This window comes from Anguilla anguilla, chromosome 1, assembly GCF_013347855.1.
Source record: "Anguilla anguilla isolate fAngAng1 chromosome 1, fAngAng1.pri, whole genome shotgun sequence".
In the NCBI taxonomy this organism is placed as follows: domain Eukaryota; kingdom Metazoa; phylum Chordata; class Actinopteri; order Anguilliformes; family Anguillidae; genus Anguilla; species Anguilla anguilla.
The window spans coordinates 17233919-17255252 of NC_049201.1; the positions used below are offsets into that span (position 1 = coordinate 17233919).

Below are 21334 nucleotides of genomic sequence, written 5' to 3' on the forward strand. Positions count from 1 at the left end.
TGTTTTAAATATACAGTAAAAGAGAAAATATTTGCGGGGCAGTTAGCATGTTACACTGACACTAGGCCTACTTTTTAACTGTCAATGTTATTTATCTGACAGATTAGCATATAGTTGTATAGCTATCAATTACCGTATTTTACATAGTGATATATCATTTGCATGCCAGGACAATATTACTGCATTAGCAAAACATTTTCATAAAAAGCAGGACTTGTAATATCCTAGTGCTGCACGATCTAAGTCTGACTAATCGTTATAAATGCTATCTTTATAACGTTAAATAAGGGGCTATGTCACTATACAGATTTACAGGTGATCAGTACATTTCTAAACACGAAAGTGATTCATTCATGATTTTATTGCATACATGTACTGCTTTTCAGTTTATTTTTAGCATTCTGTAATTAGATGCCACCTTTGCCATCTAACAAGACTTGAAACGGTCATATGTGGGTAATTTATATTACCTTGATGTTTTGCAGCTGTTAAACTGGTGTTAAACTGGATTAGGCCCATATTGCACTTTCAATGCAACGATTACATAAATAATGGGTGAGCGAAGGTACTACACATTTACATGACATTTTAAGCTTTAGTAGATGTTCTTATTTCGAGCGAGTTACGCAGTTCACATTTTTTTGAGTATACACGTGGGCTATATACAATCTGTTTATTGGATATTTTACTGAAGAAATTCGAATTTAGCCTACCTATGGTATGCATATTCTGCATTATCAAGGAGTTTTGCGTGGCTACATCAAAACTGACTTACACCTACCGAAGCAATAAAAAAACGGGTTTTGGTTGCAGCATTGGTCTGTATTAACAAAAAATCTGGATCTGGAAGGGTCTTCTGAATTTTGCTAGGGCCAATAGCAGCTTGAGACTGCAGCGGGGTTGGCTGCCCTAGCAACAGCATAAATTATTAATCGTGACAGGGCTGCACCCAGGAGGAAAATAAAACCGTCCCCTTTCCTTCTATCTGCGTCCGGATATATTATGGTAAGCAAATATAATTTGACGCATTTTGTAAATAAAATGTTTCGTTCGTACACGCATGGTTTCTCAAGAGCATAAAAATGAAGGTAGTAATTTAAAAATGTATAGCTCTTGCTTGACATAGCATAGTGCTCTTTTGAATAACAATGTGTCTGCCGGGCCTATGACACTAACTCGGTAGGCAAATATTCTTACAGACAAGACGACGTTACGCAGTGCACATTAGTCTAGGCATATAAATCCCAAGGTTAATCAGGTTGGTTCTTATCGTGTATGGCTGCAAATAGTTCATTTTAAAGATGTGATTGCAGTAAATAATCCAATGTTCTTTTTGAAAATTTCCTTCCGATATTAATATGTAGTCTATTTGAAATAAACGGAAACAACTCAATGCTACCCAAATAATGTATAACGGCAAATGGGCTACTTTCATGCGAAATATTTTTGATAAGAAAATAAGGTGGAAAGCACGCGGCATAGGCTACATCTCCAGCTGTTTTCCCCAATTCACTAGGCCTGTCAATAGGCTACGTTAGCCTATACCTTTTTAAAGTCACTGAACGTGATTGATGTCACTTCAGGCGACCGCAGCCATGCCGACCACGACAGGGCGGTTGTGCAGAGCTGTGCTTTGCGCTTTGGTGTGTTCGGCCCTGACATCTGGCCTCAGCATCCGCGCTGTGGACAAGATATCGGAAGCTGACATACAGCGCGTACTGCACGGTATCATGGAGCAGCTGGGAATCGCGCGACCCAGAGTGGAGTACACTGCACAGCAGGCGACCAACGTCGTGGGACCTCAAAGCATTCAAGGTAAATGAATGTCTCATAGTTCCAATTTCGACGATATTTTTTTAAAGATTTGTACCGGGGAGGTATGAATATCTGGTAACGTTGGCTTGGATGTGGAACCGCATGGGGTCAATTATTATTTCTGTAAGCATGATTACAAAGTAGCCTACTCACAACGGATAGGAAACACAGAAAATATAACAATAAGATCATAAAGATATATATAGTCCAGTTTTAATATTAAGAAAATGGAAAATAATATGTAGTAACAAAACAAACAATAATTAGCAAACAAGAAATTGGGATTCATAAATCAGTGAGTCCTTTCTGTGGTGACTTTTAAACTGAGAAACTAACTGGTTTCTCCTTCATTGTCCAGGTGCACTGTTATGAAGGTTTCACCTTTTTCATAGTGACAAATTATAATTTGTCCAGATTGTAGGGACTCTGGTTCAGACACCTTTCCCTCTTCTTTTATTTCCCACCAAACATTGCTTCAACTGGCAGAGGCTCAAACACTGCCTTTACACATGTGTTTCAGTGGCTGGGGCTGGTGGATAACACTCCAGACAAGTGTCTCTCTGAAGGATGAGGTCACCCACAGTGGATTGGCTCTGCTGTGGTTGCCTGCAATACAGACGGTCCCCAATGTAGAATGGTCACCGCAACGCCACACAGATCTATAGTCTGAAAATGTGACTCGGCCAGAGGCCCCCCAGTGCAATCAGCAAGCAGCAGCCAGCCTTATCCATTATCTTGTTTGGAATCCTGCAAAAGGGCCCTTGGTGATTATTATCATGTGTAACCAAGTTGACCATTTCGACACCTGAAATCAAAGTATTTTATTCTCCCAATATCCATATCATTTACAAACAATAAAGTGCTGAGCTTCTAAATTTGTGGCTTCTCTAGAATATTGTATGAGGGAGCCATGCACATGATAACTAAGGTCACTCACAAACTATGCTAATTCTCTTCTTCCAGAAGAGGGTGCTGTAGGGGAAGCAAACCGGACATCAAAACACTATGACTTGATTACTAGTGTAAACTTGTGGCCAGTATTAATATTGGGAACATCAATGGCCAAGAAACATATTCTGCTAGAAACCTGATACCTGAACTTTTAATTTCCCAAATTAGATATGCTTCAAAATGTGGTTAGCCCAAACAAAGCTCTATTTGTTATAAGTTAACCAAACAAAAAGCATAACCGTATTAGAAAAGTAGTCTAAGCTGTGTATGTTTTTTTATTTGATTTATGCTTTGCTTTAACTGTCCCTTTCTGGGAAATGTGGTGCATAAAAGCAGCCACTAATAACTTAGGAAACCCCCTTTTGCCACCAGGTGGTGCTCATGAGGGACTCCAGCACCTTGGCCCCTATGGAAACGTTGTAGCTGAGTTGACAGGTAACAACATCCCAAAGGAGGACCAGGCCTATCCAGACCCTCCAAACCCCTGTCCTCTGGGCAAAACAGGTGGGCTATAACATGTTTAGCAGCAGTCACGTGATGCACATAGCATACTGTTTCTACGTGAATAAAATGTTCACTTGATTTAGTCTTTTCACTGTATTTATTTCCACACTCTATATTTCCATCTCTTTGTACTTCCATTTCAATATTTCAGGCTTTCTGCACTCCCTGGTGGATTGAGATACCTGCCTACTTTCTCTTGAAAACACCTCTTTAAAATACATGATGTATTCTGCCGCTTTCTCCATTTTTATACTGTTAACACTTCATTTTATGCCCTCTATTTCATGATGGTACATAAGAATTTAACCTAGATTATTTTAAAGATTTAACCTCCGGTTACAATTTTTCAAAATTAAACAGATATACCTTTCTTTCATTTTAACCAGGATTTATCCAATGATCCAGGGTCATTTATCCAACTGTAACATGCATGGTATGTCAGCCTGGACAGGGGTATCTTCTAAAAGAACTACTGCTGCTGCTAACTACTACTACTACTACTATTACTAATAATAATAATAATTCTAATGATCATCATCAACATCATCATCATCATCTTCATTTAAGGGTGATACAGTCCGTCTGTACTTCTGCAAATACCTGTGGCAATAGCAACTCTCCATCTGCCAGTTTAGAGGTCATTAAAGGGTAATAAGCCCGCACCCCTTAGAAAGTCGTTTTTCTCTTCACATAGGATAGTGCTGTCCAATAAACCACATTTGTGAAGCACATATACACCAAGGACTAACTCTTAATCCTGCCGCAATTACATACCAAAGTCTCTTTAAGGGTTCTCATAGACTAATTACCTACTTTAGTTTGTTCTATGTATACAGTTTGAGAATCAGTGTAATACCCATCTAGAATTATGAGGTGTAAGAATGCTTGATGCTATAAGCACTGTAATGATGGAATATCTCTGCAAGACTTCTGTGTATATGGAACCTTTCATGTGGTTTGAACCATACAAAACTGCTTAATGTGTTTTAGTCAATGTCCGAGTCCATCAGCCCCAGTTGTGAAAGCATCGCTCGGTTGCTGACACCTTGCAGATTTGAGGCTTGTAAGAGAATCTGTGCAGAACAGGGCACTTGAGGAACCGAGGATGTGTTTATCTTCCTCACAAAGAGCCCTCACGCAAAGAGCCAGCTGTCCCCTAGGCATTCAACTCTGTCTTTCTTTTGGTCCTGTCACATACAAGCCCTTCAGAATGCAAACAGCCATGATGCCTTACAGAGGGGCTCTAAGGCTGCTCTCTGTAACCAGGTCTCAAACCTATCCATGCTTGCTGTGAGAGCAACTGTGCACAGGCGAGCGCAAAGCTGTAGCTTTAAGGTCAGTTCAGAACTATTCATACGGATGGATCTCTTTCATGCAACATGGGACGTAACATGGCCAATACGGGAACCTTGCAGTCAGAATGTGCCGTCTTGCCTGTGTAATGTAACCGGAGTTTCTCCCACTTCTGGCATTTTGTGGGTGGTGGTCATCGCTTGGCTACACACAGCAGATTCAAGCATGAGGTCCGATATTAATCTTTCATGCACATCAATACTAGGCCGATCTGGTTTGAGAAAATGGTGGTTGGGAGAGGTCCAAGTCTGGGCAGTCTGGCAGGGTATGTTTGAGAGCAAGAGCGGTGATCTGGGCCAAGTCTCCAGGGCGATCTCTCCAGATGAATCCATACAGAGCCTGGTCCAAACTGGCCCAACACTTACTGTGAACTGCAGCGAGTGTTTTATAGCCTATGTTCCATGGTCTTAACACTTGTAGGATGTTTTTTTGAAGGATTGTTCACTGTTTTTAAGAAATTCCCCTTTCGTGCATACACCATCAACAGATTTTCATCAGCAAATTTTTTAACTTGTTAGCTTAGCATGTGGATATATTATGTATTTGTTAAAAAACATACTATACAACTACTGTATATCCTTTGGTGTGAGTGATTGGTATAAAACAGGATTGCTGGTTTTCATCACCCTTTTTGACAAGGTTAACTGAATGTGGTTGTGTATAGGTAGGTGTTTGGTATGTGCTATAGACATGAATGCAGTAGTGTTTTGGTGATTGATTTTATGTGTCAGTGGTAGTGTTTGGTGATCTGCTCAGTTCACTATTTTCTTGGTGCCACAGCAGTGGACGGATGCCTGGAGAGCTCCCCAAACACAGCCAAGTTTAGCAAGGAGTTCCAGCAGCACCAGCGCCTGTTTGACCCAGAGCACAACTACCCGATGCTGGCTAAGTGGGTAAGTGAGGAAAAGTGGGTTGTAACTAGATGTTACAACCCACGGTCGGTGTAATCTGTAGGGAGTTGGGACTAGTTGGACAAACCTGCTCACTGTCATTGCTGCATTGTCCAGAATTGTGTGAGTTACCCTTTTTCAACTAGGTCTGACACATTGGTCTTTAAATCTAAATGTATGATGACTTTCCTCTTGGATACACAGGCCCTGAGGAAGACAAAAAAATGTGGTCAAAACATGTTCACCTGTTTTCGTTCATGTTTGTTTAAATATTCCTGTGGAACATGCCATTAAAATAAAGAGTTTTGAAATGTATTTTCCTCTTCCTCTTTCACATAAGAGTGCCTTGAATACAAAGGAAGTACACTCTATTCATGTTTTCCACACTTTTCAAGAGTTTGGGATTTCTCGTTTTTTTGTCTTGTTTGATTTCCCCCTGGCTGAAAGAGCACCCTTTTTCTTAAATTTTTTTACATTAGTTTGATACACTGAGCAGCCAGTGTTCTCTCATCACAATGGGGCTGACACATTTTTATTAGGAGTGTGATTAATAATCTTAAATGTATACCTACGTGTAACTGTAACCCTTGTCTTCCCTGGACCTCACGTCATTTAGTTTATATGAACTCGCCACAGTTTTTCCGCAGCAAGTATGCTCCCAAGACTAGCTAGTCTTCCGCCCACCTTTAAGGGCTGCCTGTGAAATGTGTCAGCTACTATATTTTGCTGATTGTTTACTCAGTGGTGTCTGACTACATCGAATAACTGTTTATGGATATCTCAGATTTGTCATTCTGTCTGTATGCTCTTAAGTGACTTAAGTTTACACCCACAAAGTATCATTTTTATGCCATTCTCATTGTAATGTAGATGTCAGTGAATCAATTAATTCCTTTTGAGTGGTAAACAGCCAACAACAATGGCATTAATGTGCAAAAAAAAAAGAAATTTGACATTTCATTTTTTTCCCACAAGAGAGCTTCAGAGCAGGCAGGGGTGAAGTATAAACTTTTATGAGAAAAGACATTGGTACTGTGACTGATTTTCCTTACTATTTTCTTCTAGAACAAGGAGCTGCTGTATGAGAAAATGAATGGTGGAGCAAAAAGAAAGAAGAGGGTACTCATCTCTTTATGACTTCATTTCTATGGAAAGCTGTCACATTCTTTGACATCTTTGAGAGTGACCAATCACTCAATGACACATATGGTAAAGAAGTACTGTAGCCACCCCCCAACAAACGCCTATTCTAGTAACACCATCTTTTATCATTTGTTCCAGAGCACCAATCCTTATTTGATGGGCCAGAGATTGGATAATGTGGTGGCTAAAAAATCTGTGCCCCATTTCTCAGAAGAAGATGACTCCAACATCACCAGCACAAAGAAATAATGAGCCAGCTCCAGAATGGTACACACCATGCTGTAACATTTTGAATGACTTTGGGGGTCTTATCAACATAACTAAATAACAAAAACATATAAATATATGCACGTACACAATACAGTTTTACTTTGTCATAACCTAGGAGCTTTCATTTCCTTTATTCCAATTCAAGTAATTCATTTTGCCATAATCAGAGACTTCCCCATTTGTTGGTAAGCTGTTCTAGAGTCTCTTATTCAGGGCTACCCAACCCTGTTCCTGGAGATCTGCCATCCTGTTGGTTTTCACTTCTACCCTAACAGAGCACACCTCATTCGACAGCTAGAGCAGTGGTTTCCAAACCTCTCCTTGGATACCCTCAGCCCAGTTCTGGTATTTCAGCACTTGATTACTTGCATTAGATGTGCTTGAGATGGAACACATCAAATACCTGGATCTGGCTGGGGATAATCAAGGGGCGGTTTGGGAACCACTGAGTGAGAGATCTCATTAAGCTGCTAATTAGTAGAATCAGGCGTGCCAAATTAGGGTTGAAATGAAAACTTAGAGGACGGTATATCTCCAGGAACAGGGTTGGGTAACCTTGCTCTCACTAGTTCATAAACCCAGCTACCATATTACAGTCCCTCTAAACCACCAGTTATTTACTGCCCAGTTCTTTTTTTCTCTGAAACTCACTGTCCTACTGCCTGTATATCAGCAAGGTTATCACAGGGTGATCCTTCCTCTGCGTATGTGTGCGATGTAGATATGCTGAGCCCAATAAAAACTTCAATTGATAATGTGCACATCTGGTCTTGCACAGAAGAATTATGGATTTATATTTTTTGGTATTAAGGGTATGAGTGGGAGCTTAATGCCACAATGCAGATAATATTTTGTGTTTGCACCTGGGATATTCTTTTCAAGAGTGTTCTATAGGGAGATCTCGGCGTTGGGGAAGTGACTGTGAACCATGTGTTGAGCACATGGGTGCATTACGACTACAACAGGGTTTTGAAGAGCCAAAGAGAGGGGCAAGAGTTTGAGGATGTAGGGTTTGTACTGAAAGATATCTTTGGCAAAGTGCTAACAATTTCAAATACTTATTATAGAAGTTTATGCCAGAAGCACATTTCACCTCAATTGATTATTCTGTAAACAAAAACATACAAAAATGATAAATATTTGGCATAGCAAATGATGTGGGCCGTGTATTATTATTTATTTATTTTTACTATAAAACATACATTTTTTATCTACATTATTCATTCAATGTTGTACAATACATCACTCCAGCTTTTGTATTTTATTTAATTTATTCAATCTACAGTACCTAAAATATCCATAATTCAGACTGGATGTTACCAACATTTACCTTAAAAACGAGGTTCCTATATATGCCTGTGAAAGTAATACTTGATGCCCGACGTTATTTAAATATTGCCTACTTTAAAAGTAAAATTACAAATGTTTCGCACAACAAACTGAAATATTCACAATTGCTCCCACAGAATGGCAATGCGTCAAGATTCAGTAAAGATTTTGCCGATTACTGTAGGCCTACTTGTCATGTGTATACCATTGTTTTCAGTGAAGGTACTGGATCAGTGGAGGAATTCATGAAATCGCCAGCTGTATTAAAACAAATACCTTTGTGTTCATTAAAAATATATATTTTTAATTATCTAAAAATCCTGGTTGTTGTGAGGTTTTGACAAGAAACCAGTTTAAAAACAACAATTTGGAAATGTGTGCCAGACATGGAAATAGTTTTAGCATCTTTTTTAGGGGCTGATGTTCGCGACATCAATTTTGCGCTGTAGAATTCTTATACAATATATGTTAATACCTAGTTTGGCTCGCTTGTATTAGGTTTTGTTGTCGTGTCATTCGATAAAGTAAATGAAAAATGATTTAATAATACATGCTTCATGTAGGCATACTTTATGTATATATATTACCGAAGGACCATCATTGATGTACATTCATACATGTAAAAATGTCAATATGCCCTTGTTCTTGCAAGTCTTGTATTTATAGACATATATTTGCAGTAAATTACATCGTTCAGCCGGGTATGGAAGTCGTTGCATTAATTCTCTACTGGCGGAAAATATCATTAGAAAATAGGCTAACAATTTCACAATAGCAACCATGTTATTATTTTATAATGAATAACGTTTCGTCGTTGTTGTTGTTGTTATTATTATTATTATTATTATTAATAACAATAATAAATGGTATCTTTGTGTGTACATACACATCATTCTCATGTTATCCTTTACTGGAAAATAATGTAATTCTGTATTTCACGTATCTTCTAAAATTGCAATTACATAAATGTGTTAAAACGTTGAAAAAACGTTCAGTGCATGTGATTCTGTAGGATTATTTTTTTCATGAGTTTTTATTTCTTTCTTTTTTCGTCCGTTTGTAACATATTGGAAATGAACCAGGACCGACATGCCATTACACACTTTTACTTATGCAATTAATTTAATCAATTGCTAGAGATTTGCTACCTTGCATAACTAATGTAGGCTGCAACATTTAACAGAATGTATAACTCAAACATGCTGATTTATTCTTCTTCATAATGTATGTGGTGGTCAGTAACCCCCCTCCCCCTGACACACACACACACACACACACGAACACAACTGCGTCTGTGAACTGTTTCTCTCAAGTGGGTTCGGGGAAGTGTTGAGGGGGCGGATAGTTTGATTTTTCCTCGCATCTTGCCCAGCCAATAATGTGGAGGGAAGTGTTCTGCACATCTCAGCTGGCAGACATTTAAAAAGGAGACAGTCCGGCGCTGCTGCAATTTGTACTAAACCCAGTCTCTCTTTCTATGGAATCGTTAGCAACTACAGACTCCCACAAGCGCGCACCCCCACTGTTGTACTGTCCACACGTTTAGTGTTTTCTTGTCTGGGGAAAAGTTGATACAAAGAACACCTTCGGGATACCACTACTTTTGCCTTTGTTTGGAGTATTAACAGGTGAGTTATTTTCACGTATTTCTCGTTAATTTTAATTATAAATCAACATGCGTAAAACGACGAGTCCGTTAACTTCGAGGAATTACAAAGCATGCAACGAAACAGGTGACAAGTTTTCTAAACCAGCATTCTGTTGAGGACAATACTTATTTCACTGAATATTTAAAAAAAAATCATCAAGCTGCAGATGAATACAGGCTTCCGTCGGATCACCAACAGTTTATTTAAAATGTTTATCTTCGAGTGTTATATGGAAAAGTTTGCTAGAATATATATATATATAATATATATTATATAATATATAATATATTGCCTATATATAAATGGACTAAAAACCTCGACGTTACAGCAAGGTATTAGACTAGATAGACTCTTGCGCACCCATATCAGGCTGAAAGGTTATACGATTGAAGAATAACTTTGTACACTCTCATTGTTTAATCTTTAAAGTTGTCTTTTGAGCTAACATGGAAAGTACTCACAGTCCTTGCCCTAAAACTGTTTATAAACTAAAACTCTTTATAAGCACCACCAACATGGGATGTAGACTTTGTGACAAAGGATGCATATAGAAACTTTCGATTTCTTTAATATTACCAGGAATTCACATCCACAATGTAATTCGTTAACTGTGGGCTGTTATGTTCTCTCTTTATACATGTTTTTTAGTTCATTTTTTATATTTCAAAATGAAATAGAAATCAGCAAGTATTTTGTGTCATAAAGTTAAGTATATGCATATACCTCACATTATGAGGAGACTTGTGGCGCATAACTAAATGTGACGTGCGAAGTAGGCTATTCATGCGTCTTGGTTCTTGTCGCTTATACTTAAAATTGATTTTGTCCTCACTTTATTTTCTTCAAGAATGACCGGATCTGCGCGAGTCATCTGTGCCATGGTCTTCGTCTTTGGGCTGATCTTCTGCCCGGTGGTTTGCAAGAGGAATCGAGGTTCCCAAGGCGCCATCCCTCATCCCGACAAAAACAATCCTAACGAATCAGAGCAGCAACCGCAGCCACCGCAGGCGGGTTCAGGGTCCCGGGGGCGAGGCAGGGGGTCGGCTGCGCCTGCAGAGGAGGTGCTGGAGTCTAGCCAGGAAGCATTGCATGTCACGGAGCGCAGTTACTTGAAACGCGACTGGTGCAAGACTCAGCCGCTTAAGCAAACTATCCACGAGGAGGGGTGCGTCAGTCGCACAATCATCAATAGATTCTGCTATGGACAATGCAATTCGTTCTACATCCCCAGACATGTTCGCAGGGAGGAAGGTGCCTTCCAGTCTTGTTCCTTCTGTAAGCCGAAAAGATTCACCACAATGACTTTCACTCTTAACTGTCCGGACCAGCAGCCTCCTACCAAAAAGAAACGCGTTCAGCGCGTAAAGCAGTGCCGCTGCATTTCAATAGATCTGGACTAGGTCAATAATTGTATTATGCTGTGTTGATCTGGCAATTTATTTAACACAAAAGGGATGATTCACGCACGGCGTATGTACAACACGGTTATAAATGGGACTTATCTGCCCCAGCAGAACTCTGGGAAATCTTCAGACGGGAAAGAAAAATGAAAAACCACGAACATACATGTCAAATGATGTGAATACATTATTTTAGAAGTCAGAGTTTGATTGTATTTAAATGCACGCGGTTCATGACCAAACCTACACACGGCACGTTTTTGTTGCGCATTGCAAATAACTAATATCACCAAATATAGCAGTTCACCAGGTACAACATAAGTGTGAAATTAACACATTACAAACCGTGGTTTGACATATAGCCAAATTCACTGCTGTCATACGCTCTGAAGACTGCAGAACTTGGCTTGCTCGTGTAGGCTATAATACCTACAAGAAAAGCCAGCGGATACAATATAGTGGTATCCATTTTTTTAAGTTCCACAAGTTGGACAGAACCAGCCATATTCCGGACCACTTATACGGGGTATGCTTTATCTCCTTATTCCAACTGCATAATGCATTTTTGCCAGACTTTAAATATTGATTGAGTGGATAGATAGTTTCCACTATGTGGAATGTGAAAACAGAACAGAGTGATGATAATATTTAATGTAATTATGAGACGGTTGTATTATTAATATGTATGCTGCATACATGTCTGTGAATCTCACTTAGTCTAAATTGTCTTAGTTGCTGTTTGAGAGAAAATGTTGATTTGTAATGATCTATGTTATAAGACATCAATGGGACTGAATTACAATAGCCTACAAGTGTTCGCAATTTCAAATGTGTACCGGTCAAATAACTGTCTTGGTTTTTAAACAGCTTTTTTTCCACTGTAAAAAGCTGATACATAATCTTTAGGGTAACATCCTTCTTGTAAATTAATAACATAACGTTGTACAAACTGCAGCAGGATCATGACTTTTCCAGGAGCCAATTAAAACGTTGGGAAAACTTGAGCTGTAGCGAAGTTTTGCGCCTTGACTGAAACGGTTGCCCAGAACTAGCGTAACACCCGCATACTACCACGCTAAATACTGTTGTTAAATTTCAGCACACACGGCGGACACTACAAGGGTGAATGGGTCATAAATTATTTGGAAATTGCGAAGACTCCGATTTCATGTGGAGCATTTTATGCATCAAGTTAACCCGAAACACCAAATAAAAGGCATCTTCTCTGGCGATGGCGTACTTTCTTCTCGCTCGGAGCCAACCTCTTGCTGAGACTTTTATACGTTTCTTAGACCCTTGGATACATTTCGTCGTAAACCGATATAATTTATGAGGAAAGACCTCGGGAAACGCGATTAGATGTCAAGCACAACAACCTTTTCAACCACCCCTTCAAAAGATGTTATCCAGGTTAACTATAGACTCTCCACTGGTTCACAAAACCTGCCACAGCCATAGGTTTTCATCATCTCAGTGCTTAAGTGCAATGTGCTGCTTCTTAAATCTAGGCCTACAGAAATAGGTCAATATACCATTCGCTAAAGTAGGCCTAAATATTATAAAACAAGAGTTGTCAGAGTCTCCCTTAACCAAAATTTAAAAAGCTGGGGAAAAAACGTGTTAAGTGGCATAGTTGGTAACAAGTCACTTGTTTACGAGGTCACATGATGTGTATCATTACTTTATTTAAATTAAGACCAAGAAATAAAACAATATATTAAGTGTTTAATGTTATTCTAGGATGGATATGCATCTAGGTATCTGAATCAAAATCTGAATTCAGAATCTAGGCTATAATAATAGCCCGAATCTGAATGATCCTCTGATAACTAGTAGCCTAGTTACTTGTCTTGAGTCTTTACCTACTAATTAAGTGGATGCGAAACCATCTTGTGATTCATAGCAAGTTTTTATGTTGTTCTGGCTAAGCCCAATGATGTAAAACAAGCAGTTAAAACCAGATCACGAATGTTCCCAAATGTAGTCACGGATGGCAAAAGACCATTTACACAAATACTTGGTAAACAGATGTACATTTTCAGCCCAATAATTTCACCTTCAGCTGTCTGGCCTGGAGGTAGATGGGTAGCGTTTACACATAACTAGAAAACGTACTGTTTCCCGTTCAAATCCTCATACATTAGATACCCTATCTGAGAATATTGTACGCTACAGTGCTTAGTTCCACGGAAGCTGTTCTCGAACTCAACCGTACAGCTGTTGGCTGTGATGTCAAGTGAAGAAACTCATTTGAACTGTATGATGTAATTGTACTACAAAAACGATATTTTACAAAGAAAGGCACTTTCATAAAATAATAAAATACAATACATAGCCTAAATCCACAGGACCACCAGTCTCAATTTAGCTTAAACCAAATGTTCCATTTGACAAATTTAGGTTTCACAAATGAGCTAATCAGAAGTAAATGGGTAGCCTAGTTATGGCTTTAAGCTTCAAATGAGTCATTATACGCTATCAAACAAATACCAGTTTGCCATTGCATGCATTTTTGCCGAACACACAGATTGGATTGCTGACATCTATCTTTCACTGCCATTGCATAAATTGAACATGCAAATCAAATCGTTTTTATATCTTAGTTCCAAGTTATTTTTCTGGAAATGATGCAGGGACGTTTCTAGCCACGTTTCAATAAATTGCTTTAATCCCAGACTGAGACGCATTCCTCCTCAATCAGCGCTCATTGGAAATTCTCTGGCAGGAGTTCGTAGCTACTTCCAATAGTTCTCGATGGCTCAAAGGGCTCGGAACAAAAACTCGGAAAACAACCGCACCATACATTTTGCTTAAACGTACACGTGTCGCCAATATTATCCCCGTTAAATGTGAAATCAAGTTATAATGTTGAACACTTAATTAACAACTGAAAGTCATGTTGTGGCATAAAATTAGCGAGTTTTTCCTTCATCATTCAGAGCTCACCTCAATGTATACGCTACCGTACCAAGCAATAAAACATGACCTATGATAATATGGGAAATGGCCCAAACTGGATTAGTAATCAAATTTATTGAATACACTAATTTCATATTTCTGCCCCAATGTAGCTCCTGTAGTGAACCTTGGTAAGAATAAGACAAAATATTTCAATGCTTAATGGTCTTGATATTTTTTTCTCATGTAAAATGACTGATCTGAGTCACTTCATCACTTAAACGTTAAACTGTCAAGAGATCTTGGATTCATCTTATAAATAACAAAGGAAACAAATTACAAATAGAAATATTTTTGTCACTAGAGTGCAGTTGAAACTGTACGGATATAGCACAAGTTATATTTAATGTACTAATCCATCTGAAATATTGAAAACAGGAAATTGACATTTTTTTAAATTAAACATTTGATTGTGAACATTAAGGGTATTTTTATTGGTGCCATCCTTCACAAGTGAGTAATCTGGTCAACCCTGCATTTACTTTACAACATCCATATTCAGAGCTAATCATACATTTTGATTTTCATGATAAACAAAATAAAAATGGGTAGGCATACATGAATATGAATGTTCTTCTGCCAGCGTACTGCATTTGAAGTTCAAAAAGATCATCTACCACATTTGATAGGGCAAACCGGTTATTATACACACACACACACACACACACACACACATTTAAAACCTTTTTTTGCATGAGTGCGATCACTCAATCCAAGTTCTAAGTGAGAAAAAAGAATCTGTAAATAGCTAGGCCATTATTACAATTTATATTTCACATTTTAATTTATAACCAGGTTTTACATGGGGGTGGCAACTTTAAGAAAAAATATGTCTCATCTAATTTAACCATATTGATTCCTTATTCACACGAGTATTTTTTCCACTTAAAATACAAAAATACATCTTCAATGGCCATACAATAGACAATTTGGCATAAAATAAATCTCTAATTTATATGTACATATATACTTCAAACCCTATTAATTTATAATGAATTACCTTTTTGTTTTTCTCCACGACAACTTTCAATTTTCATCCAGAATTCAAATAGAAATGCTTTATTAAATAAATATATATGGTTTCTTCCTAAAAGTACAATGGACAATAAGTTTTTATAACATCATTCAATAATTCACAGATGTTACACTTACAGTGAGAAAAATATTGCATAGGAATTAAAACAGAGGTTTAAAAAAAGTGCAATATATCTGAACCACTACCATTTCGGCTGCAGAGTGGCATAGCAAGTAAAGCTGTTGCAAGCAGGAAAGTGCTTAGGATTGTGATGCATATTCTCATATCTCATAACATGTAATATCCATTTATTCAAGAAGGATTCTATAAGAATATCTATGCATTTTATATACACACAAGAATGCAAACTCAGTGGAACACTCAAGTACTTTCAATTAGAACCAAAATTGTACTCAAACCAGTCCGTGAAGCACCTAGTCCGCCTGAACAATTTAAAGGAATAGTCTTCAAAGACAGGTGTCATCATCTAGCATTGCCTGACCTTCCCCTGAAAGGGTCCCTGTAGTTCACATAAAACCATGTTTATCTTGCCATCGTAGTCTGTCTCAATAACTGTCAGTCCAAAATGGTGGGAATTTCTTCTTAATTATGATATAAATCTTTCATCCTGGAACATGCTTAATTAACAAATTTGGCAGAATCTGCCAACATAAGGGATGAACCGATGATGATCCACGTGTGCTGAAAAAATAAACGTGGATTTGCTTTGATATTGTAAAACATTTTTTCTGGCCCATACATTATAGATAATGAATGACATGTTTTAATTGTTTGTTTTGCGTCAGTTCTTCATCTGATTATGTATGTAAGTAGTGAGTTTGAGTTAAAACCATTTCATCTTTGTATGCTACATATAACAGAACTATAATGCATTTGATTGAGTTCAAGAAAGATCAATTCCAATGTCTAGAAGAAAGTGCTTCCACATTTACTAGGCATATGAGAACACAAGTGACCTTTTTTTTCATATATACCTCGTGTTTAAGCAGTCTCAACATTGTGTTGCTACATCCTCACAGACCAGCCACAGAGATGCCGTTAAAATGAGACCCATTCTTGATGTGACACACTGGTTATAGGATACTGGATATCCAAGCATTCACGTCACTGTCTTGGACTTCTACCTTCTCTGACTCTTAACAGAATGGTAAGTATCTTCCACTCCAAAAAAGCAGAGATGGCTCCTGTCTCATCTGGCCCCCTTATAAACTGTAAGTACTAGTTCTGGACAGTAGGACAGGAAGTAGTAAGGTCTTGGCACTGAGGCAAAGTGAGAACTGAGGTATGATGTCCAGAGGATATCCAAGGTGAGGATTATATAGCTGGAGGTGAAACACACAACTTTCTTTATTTCTTTCTTCACTCTTCTGTCTCTCTTAGCTAGCTGGAGGGCACACCTGCTTCCTTCTGTCGAAGTCGCTCTTTCTGTTGCGGGTAGAAAGGAGGCTGTGACACTTTTCAAATGTCAGATTTGGTATTAAGCATTTCAGTTACTTCCTGGAATCTGAATATTTTTTTTTTGACTTAATCCATGTATACATTATTGAATTGTTGAAATGGATTTTGTATTTAACACAAGGGAAGGCTTGTGAGTTAGTGTTTGATATTAATTTACCTATTATTACACAATGAAGGCCTTCTGTATTTGCATGCCATACAAAAATATTCATTGTTACAAAAAAAAAAAAAAAAATAAAGTGCCTTAAAGCTGTAAAAACACATTCTCTGTAAAAATGTAAAAAGATCAAAGATTATCTTGATTATCTAAGAGTATTTAGTTTGGCTAAGCACACTTCGAATATTGAATGGATTAGATGTTTTCAGAAGCAAGTGAGAAATAATTAAACACAACTTTATTCATTAAAACATCAGTGACTTCCAATAAATTGCCAGTTGAATAAAAAGTAACATTCCAATAAGATTCCTTTTAATAACCCATCCCATTCCATGCTTGCTTGTTTTTTTTTTGCATGAATGTATTAATTTTTCTTTGAAAAACAAATATTACACAACTCCTGCTCTGTACTGACCCAAACAACACAAGTCAATTGAATGATTCATAAACAAAATTTTGTTTTTTATTTTATTCTGTTATTCTCAAAACTGCGAAAAGGAGCATCTGCCTCTTACCAGACTTTTGGGGTTGATCTTCTTAGTCTCCACTTTCTTCTCTGCAGTGATCTTCTTCACAGTCTGCTGAGCCTCCTTTAGCCTATAACAGGGACATTTGCAAACAACCAGCAGTTATCAATGGTAACGACTGAGAATGGACATTAAAGAATAATGGTTTTGCAGACACATAATCTAATGATATGTTGGCTGACAGCAAAGTGGCATGTTGGTTAGAGCAACAGGGTCCCGCCCCCAGGTCTTGTTTGATACTTAATGAGAATTCCTTCCTCTCACTTTGTTAGCGATCTGCAGCTAAATCGAGGTGTGCTCTTAGCGGGTTGAGGGAGATCCCATAGATACTATCCATACTGGGGCTACTCCTAGAATCATTCACTATCCAAATCTATTCTTCAGCAGTACTTCACAATAAAGAGGAACAATTTGAAAAACCCCCTCCTCAAAAAAGCAAAATATGCTGACAAAAACCATATGGGACACTAGCACTTCGGAAGGTGAAGCTTAAAGAATTAAACATGGTAGCGCGAGGTAGTGTTCATGTGACCTGGGGAACACTTCACAGGGCAGACGTGTGTCAGGGGAGGACCTCTAGAGACCGCCGGCTGCTACATATGGACACAGGTGACTTGGCCTTGATGAATGGAAGGCAAAATAAATCTGCACTTCTACAAAACTCATACAGTTCGTTCTGGCTACTTAATCTGAATTCCTGCTTAAGTGTTAAATGAGGCACAAAGTATGAAGTCCAAACAGCCAGAGGACCCCCCGGGCTGAGGAGAAATCATTAGGGCCATGTCCAGAGGTTGCCCCTGTTTCATGTTAACATTGTCACGAATGGAGGATTTTAAGGCGGGGCAACCAGTGGGGCCTGGGAACAGCCAAATCCGAACTACCACACCGCTGCTTTTTTCAGAATCTTCACATGGAGCTGAGAATTGGCAGATGAGCCAAAAACAATAAGATGAATATTTAAGTTGATCCCCACCCACTAAAAAAGTTCATAATAAATAAATAAAATTATAGCCTAGCACTGGCGTCCACAGCAAATCTGGTCTCACACCTGCATGTTTGCTAAATGATGCTTCGGGTGCTCCTTTCTCAGTTTTCATACCATTTATTTATAATTAAGCAGTGATATATTTTTTTAAACACAGATCTTCCTTCAGAGAGCTCCCTCATCTCAGGTGTATTCTTCGAGCCTTTTTACCTTTGCCTCAGCTGTTCATTGTCATGGTTCATTGCAGAGTTTTCAGCATCGTAGTAAAAGGAAGCACTTTCAAAGAAGTCAGTTGCACAAAGCAAGGGAGAACAAATAATTACTACAAGATGTCCAGGGGGAAAGACTGACAGTAGCTGGGATATTAGAGACCTCATGGTGCAGCACAGGAGTCACGAGGGACCGTGCCTATCGGGTGGTCTATCATAATGAAAAATACACCAACAGCGCAGTACCACCGCACGTCCCCAATGCTAATAACAGCTATATCAACTCAGCTTGGGAAAATGAAAATTAGCAGTATATGCTCGTACAGCTAATTCCCGACCAATTATTTTTTTATCAAGAAAGCAAATCCACGTCAGCCTTTTTTTTTCTTTTAGCGTGCTGGGAAAAATGAAGGTCCTTTATGCATCTACAAGCTACATGAACCCTGATACTTTTCTCATTTGACTGTGGGCAGTGGTGCCTACTTACGAATGGTGCAGGACAAAGAACTGTTTGCTACAGTAACTTTGAAGCCCTTTCTCCCATGGACATGTGCGCTAGCCATGAGCATGCTATTTTAACTCTTCTTTAAAATTTACATGCTGTTAACATGAGAAAACTGAGAGAAAAATTACACTAGGTTTATGAGACAGTTAGTGTGTTTCTAAAAATAAAATAAAAAACGCATACAAACATTCTGGATTTATGGGTCTGTAAACAGTATTTAAAAATATAGGTAATTGTACATAAGCACCTTCAGATGTGGGTAAAATGGGAGATGATTGCCTAGTAAACAATTAGGAGAAGTACCATGGGATGGCATTTGGATCATTAACTCACCACTTAAAGACCTTCTAGGGAAGAATAGCAGCTCTGTTCTATGATATGCAATGCTACAATTTAAAGCAACATACACAAAAGCAATATTTTGTCATACTGGTCCTTTAAAATGCTGGAAACTATTGTTTTAAACCTTAATACACATTCAATATTAAAGGTCCCCAATCTTCTTTTACATCATACATCCTTGTGTAAATTAATTGAATCAAGCATACACTTGGATTTAAATTTTCTGCCATCGTTGTTTACCATTTCATCCATACATTCCCTTGATTTTAAACCAGCCAACAGAGACAGAGAGAGATTTACAGGGAACTGTATCTGTAAACCAACAGTATTAACCCTGTTCTTTGGATTCTTCAGATCATGGCAACATTTAAGAGTTCTCCTGGAACACCCCCCCTTTAATGGGCTCCTGTTGCCCTAATAAAGCTAGGAGGCTGCAGAGAGTGGTGCTGTCCCACAGTTTGACACTCCTGTTAGGAAGCCCTGGGTCAGACATTGAGAGAGACATTGTAAATCCAGCCCTAGGCTTTGACATTGTACCAAGCCTTGGACCAGGCCTCCCTCCCTTTGCTTTGATGCAACTTTGGTCTGCTTTAATACCTGGTAAAAAACAGTCCATATTGTATATGGAATTCACATTGTCTCAATTAAAGGGATTCACACAACACAGAGATGTGTAAGAGCGAGATGCACAATCTGGCCTATGTTACGGGAGCTTCCCCTCAGCAGGTAATTGAAGAACATTAAAAAGGTGTTGTCATTCCTTGATTTAGAGGGCAAAGGCCCAACTTCCCCACAGACACAGACAGACCACTGTTTGAAAAAAACGAACCTTTTCTTTCACTGTGGTGTCAAAACAACTGCAAGAGCTGGGAAATGGGTTACAGGGATTTCTGGTTCTGGAAAGCATAGCTGTGTTCCCACCACATCCCACTTTTTTTTATAATTCCAGCATCTGACTGCTCACCTCTCCTTGGAGATGTTTTTGCTTTCCTGCTTCCAAGTGTTCTTGAAGTCGCTGCAGAACTCGTACCACAGCATGAAGACGCTGCTGGGCGCTACCTCCTTCTCCCCAGACTTGGGCTTCACACCGAAGTAGTTCACCGTGTCCTGGAAGCTGTGGAGGGGGAGACCGAGGCTGTGAGACGGCCTCCCACTGGGCTTCAGGGGAGTCGGCAGCGGAGGCTCCGATTATCGCATTGACCCCTCCTGCCCGAGGGGAAGTGAGCCAAGACTCGGCTGCTCCTGCAGAGCCGCGAGCCTCACTGCAGGGCCTGTTTGCTCACCGCAGCTACTCTCTCAGTCTTTTCTTTTCCATCCTGGAACGGAGACTACTGTGTGGGGTGAAGAACCTTTACATGCATACAAATGTGTGAAGCATGCAGCGCATACCAGTGCACCCATGTCTACGCACATATACATGTTGGGCATACGTATCCATACATACTATACACACACACCTAACTGTGTGCCGAATGCATTCATTCAGTCACTCTACATGTACGTACACCCTAAACTGCCTAATGTTTCTTTAAGCAAATGCACATGCAATAATGCTTTTCAAGAGTGCAAATGTACTTGTACCAAATTGGATTAACCCAAATATTAAAATGTCTTGCGGTACAAAATCTGTCACTGAGATAATTCTTGTTGGTTTGTGAAATGTAATAACATGCAGAAACCTGTGGTTAACCAACACTCAGTTAGACCCAGCCATCAACTGTCTGCTAACGAACCGTGGCTTCTTTAATTACAGTAGGAAAAAACCTCTAGCACAGAACAATGACCTGCGCTTGGTCATATGTTTTTTATATTTAAATTAAGTTTTCTTTTTGGCAGAGTCTCTCTTTGTTTAA

At 38.8% G+C, this 21334-nt stretch overlaps 3 protein-coding genes across 7 annotated transcripts in view; 2 read left to right on the plus strand and 1 right to left on the minus strand.

The window, feature by feature from the left end:
• Positions 1-851: 851 nt before the first annotated feature.
• On the plus strand, positions 852-7687 carry LOC118234715 (neuroendocrine protein 7B2-like). 2 transcript variants are annotated; one of them, XM_035431497.1, is made up of 6 exons: positions 852-1005; positions 1584-1815; positions 3139-3270; positions 5404-5516; positions 6579-6632; positions 6795-7687. In XM_035431497.1, the coding sequence occupies exons 1-6, from the start codon at positions 1003-1005 to the stop codon at positions 6903-6905; spliced, it is 645 nt and encodes a 214-aa protein (XP_035287388.1). In that variant the 5' UTR covers positions 852-1002; the 3' UTR covers positions 6906-7687. The 2 variants fall into 2 exon arrangements, with proteins under 2 accessions (XP_035287388.1, XP_035287396.1); XM_035431505.1 differs by having other exon boundaries at positions 5407-5516; positions 6795-7681.
• Positions 7688-8223: 536 nt separating this feature from the next.
• grem1b (gremlin 1b) lies at positions 8224-12534 on the plus strand. The gene is made up of 2 exons (XM_035431513.1): positions 8224-9883; positions 10752-12534. The coding sequence occupies exon 2, from the start codon at positions 10753-10755 to the stop codon at positions 11302-11304; it is 552 nt and encodes a 183-aa protein (XP_035287404.1). The 5' UTR covers positions 8224-9883; position 10752; the 3' UTR covers positions 11305-12534.
• Positions 12535-14672: 2138 nt separating this feature from the next.
• The window catches only part of LOC118210157 (formin), a 77488-nt gene continuing 70826 nt past the window's right edge, over positions 14673-21334 (minus strand). For all 4 annotated transcript variants that reach the window (XM_035386128.1, XM_035386113.1, XM_035386121.1 and 1 more), the window contains 3 exons: positions 20446-20595; positions 17429-17510; positions 14673-16723 (listed from right to left, as the gene is read on the minus strand). In XM_035386128.1, coding sequence (XP_035242019.1) covers positions 16679-16723; positions 17429-17510; positions 20446-20595 — 277 coding nt within the window. In that variant the 3' untranslated portion in view covers positions 14673-16678. The remainder of the gene's footprint in view (positions 16724-17428; positions 17511-20445; positions 20596-21334) is intronic.